The 7394-nt window shown below is 41.6% G+C and overlaps 1 protein-coding gene across 3 annotated transcripts in view; it reads left to right on the plus strand.

Annotated features, from left to right (window-relative positions):
• LOC101863809 (ranBP-type and C3HC4-type zinc finger-containing protein 1) overlaps nt 1-6168 on the plus strand; it is a 29428-nt gene extending 23260 nt beyond the window's left edge. For all 3 annotated transcript variants that reach the window (XM_035969310.1, XM_035969309.1, XM_035969308.1), the window contains 5 exons: nt 400-511; nt 1171-1350; nt 3016-3114; nt 4846-4989; nt 5742-6168. In XM_035969310.1, coding sequence (XP_035825203.1) covers nt 400-511; nt 1171-1350; nt 3016-3114; nt 4846-4989; nt 5742-5822 — 616 coding nt within the window. In that variant the 3' untranslated portion in view covers nt 5823-6168. The remainder of the gene's footprint in view (nt 1-399; nt 512-1170; nt 1351-3015; nt 3115-4845; nt 4990-5741) is intronic.
• The last annotated feature ends 1226 nt before the right edge of the window (nt 6169-7394 follow it).

Below are 7394 nucleotides of genomic sequence, written 5' to 3' on the forward strand. Positions count from 1 at the left end.
CCCACCCCCTCCTCCACCCACCCCCTGTTTGTTTTGCACTGCTGGAGGATGTGTTCCACAGTTTGGTCCTCTTCTCCACTCTGACATTTTAGTGATTATGCTAGTTTAAAAAATATTTTCATGTGTTGTCCAAGTCTTGTGTTGTGTTCTTAGTCTTAAGATATTCAGTGGGTGGTTGGCGGGTGCTCTGGTGTGGTTTGCTCCTTCTTCCCTATCAATAGCTATGGTCCTTCTCTCTCCTCCTCCTTTTTTGTGTTTGTTACTCTCTTGTAACACCTTCAATCTTCGGCACTTATATATGAATGACCTTATTGTGGTGCAAGTGCCGTAAAACTCTTACTAAAGCTAACAGAAGATAATCACTTGATGTTAATTATGTGTTTGTCTGTATGTCCTCAGGGACTGTTTGACTGGTGCAGTCCAACACAGTGATGAGGCGGAGCTGCGGTGTCCCTTTCAGGATGATCAATACTCTTGCCAGGCCCTTCTGCAGGAGAGAGAAATCAGGGCAGTAAGTGTGCATATGTGTGCGAGGACCTCTTGCAAGAAAGAGTTGTTTTTTTTTAATCAGTGCCCTTAGACCTAGTATTTATGTTTGTGTGCTTGTGTCTCTCTCTTTCTCGGTCTCCCTCTGTCTCCCTCTGTCTGTCTGTCTGTCTGTCTGTCTGTCTGTCTCTCTCTCTCTCTCTCTCTCTCTCTCTCTCTCTCTCTCTCTCTCTCCATAATTAGACCCCTTCCAACATTTTGTATGTTTGGGGGGGGGGGGAGATGTGAGCATGTGTGCACAAAAATTTAATATAACGCCCAAGGTTTTTATTGGAAACTTCTTTAAGTACCAATCAGTCCATGGATGTAGAGGCAACAAAGTTGGGAATCTTGTCATTCTAGTTCCATCTCATCTTTGTTTAATCAGTGAGAACAGCAGCAATCTACCTAGTAGTCCCCGCGGTTTTATGCACCCCGCATAATTTAACAAAATTGGTTCATTTTTTGCATTATTTCTGATTATTTTCCTTTATCATTCTTTGTTAAAATTAACAGAATCGCTTAATTTTACATTTTTGGGCTCAGTTTGCATAATTTCAGAATTTTTTTTCATAAAACTGCAAGGACAGACCTAGTACAATGAGCCACTTCTCAACCATGGTTTTTCCCCAACCCATTCTCCAGTTGGTCCCCCCTGAAGTGTACATGAAGTTTCTCCAGCGAGGCCTCAACCTAGCAGAGACGGCAGCCAAAGACTCCTACCATTGCAAGACCTCCGACTGCATCGGCTGGTGCATCTACGAGGACCTCGTGAACTTTTTCAAGTGTCCTGTCTGTCAGAAAGAGAATTGCCTCACCTGTAAGGTCAGTACCAGACTCATGTCTCACTATCCTGTTGTCCCACTGTACTGTCCCTGTGGTTTTATGCACCCCGCATAATTTAGCAAAATTTGATCATTTTTCGCATAATTTCTGATTATTTTCCTTTATCATTCTTTGTTATAATTAACAGCATCGCATAATTTCACATTTTTGGGCTCAGTTGGCATAATTTCAAAATTTTTCTTGCATAAAGCGACAGGGGCAGACTATATTACTGTCTCTCTGCCCCATTTTGTCACCGTTTCACTGGCCCACTGTATCTCTGCACCAGTGTCTCACAGTCCCATGAGTCCCATTGTCGCACTGTTCCTTTGTGAATGACTGTTCCTCTGACTATCTCTTTTACTTTCACGTTTTTACTGTTCCTCCGTCCCGTCTCAGTGGGTGGTTAGCTGGTGCTCTGGTGTGGTTTGCTCCTTCTTTCCTTTCAAACATCTATCATCCTTTTTTTTGTGTTTGTTACTCCCTTGTAACACCTCTTATCTTCAACATTTATATGACCTTATTGTGTTGCAAGTGCCGTAAAACTTACGAAAAAATAAAGAACAAAAAAGTCCCATCTCACTATCCTTTGGAGGACGTCGCTGGTAAGTCTTACTTCTTTTCTTTTCCTCCTTTGTTTTTGTCTATGGGTCTTACTTCTTACCTGCACTATGACCATTAATGTGTCCATGTGCTTCTTTTTACTCAAACTCTCACTGTCCCACTATCTCTCCACAGCCCCATTGTGTTATTGTCCCACTGTCTCACAATCTCATTGTCCCATTGTCTAACTTTACTCAAACTCAAACTAAAACTAAACTTAACTGACACTGGTGTCCATTTGAGGCTGTTCAAGGCTTATCTGTCTATTTTATCTAAATCTCACCTGATTGTTCAACCTTGCTGCCAACTAAAACCCTCTGTTTTCTCCTCTCTGTTGTTTCCTACTTTTTCTCTAATCCCATCCCCCTCTGTCATTCATCACCTCCAACCCCTCCCTCTTCCTTTCCTCTACCTCTTCCTCCTGTCTACACCCCGTCCGCTCCCATCTACTTTCCCCCTTACCTTTCATCACCCTTTCACCTCCTTCCTCTTGTCCTCTTTCTTCCCACCCTGCCTCTACCCTTATCCTTCACCCTCTCTCTCTCTCTCTTTGCCTTCCCAATTCCTCTTCCTCCTTCTCCCTCTCCTGTAATTGTAATCTCGCAACTTTGTCCCCATTTCCTGCATTAACCCACTGTCCACCGCCCGGGGCGGTGCCACTGACTGAAGTGTCTTTAGGCCATTCCCAAATGGGGGACATTTCTTGTTCTTATGCACAGTAGAATTGTAAATGGGCTGATTCAACAATGTCATGCTCATAACTGTGCCTGAACTGCTGCTTTTTTTTCCTAATACTTTCTATCGTCATTTACCTCTACTTCTTTCGTATGTTTGTGATACTCTTGTGACCCACTATTTCCGGGGTGCCTTGAGAGTCGAAACAGACTCTGTGCTGTTGACGCTGGAGAGGTGGTCAAAGTAAGCTCGATTCCCTGTAAAGACTTCTCTATTGACATCCGCCCCTTGGCGCTCATATGACCTTATGCAGTTGCGAGTGCCGTAAAACCTCTACTAAATAATAATACACCACTTCCTCCCCTTCCCCCTCTCTTACTGTGGCAGGCCATTCACGAAGGTTTGAACTGCAAGCAGTACCAGGATGACATTCGAATTCGGGCCAACAATGACATGGCTGCTCGACAGACCAAGGAAATGTTGGAGGTAGGATGGAGTGAGAGGAAGAGTGTGACAAGAGAGGAAAGAGCAAGAGAGGAGGAAAAAAAGGGAGGGTGGGAGGGAGAGATGTTATATATTAAAAATGTATAATGTTCTGTCTTGCATGTCGTATTTTGTCATCACTGTCTATTGCAAAGTCCACATGTGGTAGGAGGATGCTTGTTCACTTACATTTGTTCACATTTTTAAAATTTATCTTACTCCTCAGGGACCAAACAAAAAAAATTTTTCTAAAAAATCTTGATGAAGAATTAAAAAGTTTCTGTATAATTTGGACCCCTATATTATACTACCCTTCAGATGCATACGCAGAATCACAGCAATAAATGGCCCACCTAGCTTACAAATTGCTCATTTTGAGACAGTGACACCACCATGCCCCTACGTTTCAGTGTAAGCTTAAGATAAATTTTCCTCCCAAGACTGTATTGACATCTCCAGAGGAGTCTCGAAGAGTAGGCCTACTCACCTGTGGTTCTTTTTTACCATGTTTCATAGACGTGCAATAATGTGTAGTGTTAATGAGAACTTTTTATTTAATATGTTAGGTGTATGCTGTAAAAATCCCCTATTATTTTTTTTACCCCCTTTAGGCTGACATCAAAGAAAATATGTCAGAACCTTAGTTTCAGTGACCTTCATTTATTATTATTAGCCAGTAGATTTTGCTGGTCATCCAACTTTTAAACAAACATGCAAAATTATGGGAAGATTAAATAGAGCAATTTGTCTTTATTTTGTTTGAACTATGGACAGACAAAAGTAAACAAGCTATAGCTTAGAGGTCTTGCCTCTTCCAACATATTCTATGTTTGATAGGTCTTGCCTCTTCCAACATATTCTATGTTTGATAGGTCTTGCCTCTTCCAACATATTCTATGTTTGATAGGTCTTGCTCTTTCCTTATACTTTATGACTGTTTCTGCATTCGTGGTTTTTTTTCTGAAACGAAGCAACATAATTTCAAGGTCATGTTATGCTTATGCTGTCTAGTGAGCCTTTTTCAATATCAGCACTGTTTAATGTATTGCACTCCATATCTTGCGGGTGGTTGAAGGGTGCCACTAGTGTGTCCAGCTTCTTTTCTTTCTCTCTGTTGTTTCTGTCTGTCTGTCTTGCTTTATCAATGCACCAAATGACCATTATTGAATTTATTTTAATGATGTGCTTCTCTTTACAACAAACAATTGAACTGAATGACTGTTATCATGCTGATAGCCTCTCTTTTTTCAAACTCAGTAAAAATGTTTACATCATTACTTTCAAAACACTGGCGTCCTTTGTGTAGCAGTAAGCCACTTTGCTGTGGTACGCCGGAGATCCAAGTTCGATTCCACAATGGAGATAAATTCTTATCGAATATAATATCTCAGTCTTTTTGCTGGGATTTGGCATCCCTCTCTGCCCAGATTGGCCCAGATAGCTAACACTACACGTTCATGCACACCTGTCATGCCAGCATTGTCTTTTCCCCGCGATTTTATGCACCCTGCATAATTTAGCAAAATTTGATCATTTTTTGCATAATTTCTGATTATTTTCCTTTATCAATCTTTGTTAAAATTAACAGAATTGCATAATTTCACATTTTTTGGGCTCAGTTTGCATAATTTCAGAATTTGTCATGCATAAAACGACGGGGACAGATTGTCTACTAATGTGACTCTATGTCATGTTATGGCAACACTGTCTAATCTCAATGTCTCATGTGACTAGGGTTTGGTAGAGCGAGGCGAGGCCATGCACTGCCCCCAGTGCGGTGTGGTTGTGCAGAAGAAAGATGGCTGTGACTGGATCAAGTGCTCCATCTGCAAAACAGAGCTATGCTGGGTCACCAAGATGGCACGATGGGGCCCAAAAGTAAGTTCATCAGTTGACCGTAGTAGATTTGTTTGTTGTTTTGTTTGTCGAAGATAAGCTTGTCAGATGTCAATTGTTATTTATAAACATGTCAAATTTCAATGATAGTAGATAAACTTGCTGATTGTCAGTCATAGATGAAGTTGTCAATGGTCGTTTGTAGATGAACTAGTCATTTGTCAGTCATTGATGTATGGTTTTGACATAGGGTGGATGCTGTCTCAATAAGTCACGATCGGCATGTTTCATCTCATCGTGCACTGGTTATTTAGCATCTGCCTAACTGCCCACATGGATTATTCAGGTCGGATCTCTCTCTCTCTCTCTCTCTCTCTCTCTCTCTCTGTCGTCTCTCCCTCTCTCTCTCTCTGTTTTCTCTCCCTTCTTTCCCTCCCTTCCTCCCTCTCGTTCTCCGGTTCTCTCTCTCTCTCTCTCTCTCTCTCTCTGTCTCTCTCTCTCTCTCTCTCTCTCTCTCTCTCTCTCTCTCTCTCCCTCCCTTACTCCTTCCTTCCCTCCCTCCCCCTCTCTCTCTCTCTCTCCCTCTCCCTCTCTCTCTCTCTCTCTCTCTCTCTCTCTCTCTCTCTCTCTCTCTCTCTCTCTCTCTCTCTCTCTCTTCAGATTTTACTTTTATCAAAACCTCAGATCCAGAGAAAACGAATGTTGGACCCAGCAGATTTGTTGGAAGCAAGATTTATATCCAGTCCCTGTTCTGACAGTTTTACCAAAGAGCGCATATTTCTTTTTTGTCGCAGGGCAATGGGGACATCACTGGAGGCTGCCGCTGTCGTGTCAACAACACAAAATGTCACCCGAACTGTATCAACTGTCACTGACATAAGCATCAGCTGTCACCAGTACCAGCGTCTGCTGTCAGTGATGTCAATATCTACAATATTGTGACAGCCTATGGTTGGAATCAACCAGTCCGGAAAATTTGTCTCTAAGGTCAACATGATTGTCAACTGTGTCAATATATACTATTGTATATATAATGTATTGTTTACATCGACATCAAGGGTTTAGGATGTCAACGCCTTCTGTCAGTAGTGAACGTCATTATTAACTATTTACTGACAAACAAGATTTCTGTAATTCGTCATGTCCATAAAAATACAATGAGATAGAGAAAATCAAGGGAGGTAAAAAAGAACATTAAAACAATTTACGTGGTTGGCTCCGTTGATGATTGTGTTGACTGTGTGAAAACAAGAAGATGAGTGAAAGTAGGTACCAGAAACTAAATTTTCAGAGTAACTGTATGCCAAATGTATCTGTTCCATTTGAAAGACCTATATCTGCTGAGCATTTTGGTACCATTCTTTAACCTCTCAGTCATTTTTTAAGAAAATGGTAGTTGTTTAAAATTTGATCAAATTTGTTAAAGTCAGTCACTGGCTGCAACCCCATGTTTGACAGATAATAAAAGAGTACCAAATACACTAATCATCTTCACATTAACAGAGTACAATCACTATAACAAATATATGGAGCCTAATTTTTTTCAAGACTGTGAGACCATTACAAATCAGTATTTTATCGCCCCAAACAAGATGATCTGTCGTTATTTCGACAAAAACATGAAGCGTTGAACCGGCCGGCGCCGCATCGGCCCCCACGGCGAGCGAATTGGCGTACTGTAGTGTACCCCACGTGCGAGGTCTCATGCTTTCCAAGTCTCGCGGAAGGGTTAATGCAAAATAATTTCACACTAATTACTTTATTCCAAAAGGAAATGAACTAATCTTTTAATTGATATCTGTTTTGAGCCGGTACTTTACATATTTCGAGTAAAAAATTATCTTTTAAAATTTTGACGGTATTTTTAAAGGCTTTCTATTTAAACGCCAAAGGCCAAATATTTACAGCGGGAAAGCCCGTTTAAAGCTCTACATTTCTCCACCAATGAAAAGACGGTATTTAATCATCCCTTGTTACGCGAAGCATTTGAATGCATGCATGTCAATTTTTTAACCGGCCAACCATGCATTCCGACCACAAGGGGCTTCGCTTTCCTCGGCGATTCTCCAGCTCCTAATAATCGGACATATAAACAACTTACAAGTTACACCATTGTAACGAGGAAAAGCTGAACTTTTACATGGTATACGGCATTTGGAGTTTTATAGCGAAAGAGCAAAGAAACAGCGATCGGAATTACCCCGACTTCACCGATACCACGCGGTCGGAAGGCCATGAGTGCCCACGAGGCCGTGTTTACGCTACCTAGTGAAAGTGGAAAGCAGAAAATCTCACTTATGCGCAGCCAACTTCCAAGTCATTCCTTTCCTCCCATTTCATTGGCTTACAAAAAGTTACACCTCTTGCCATCCGCACCGCTCGCGTCCCACAGCATGATTGCACACGTGTTGAGCCAGTCATGCGGTGCAGTCAACATCATTCCCCTT

Source organism: Aplysia californica, unplaced genomic scaffold, assembly GCF_000002075.1.
Source record: "Aplysia californica isolate F4 #8 unplaced genomic scaffold, AplCal3.0 scaffold00136, whole genome shotgun sequence".
Lineage (NCBI taxonomy): Eukaryota > Metazoa > Mollusca > Gastropoda > Aplysiida > Aplysiidae > Aplysia > Aplysia californica.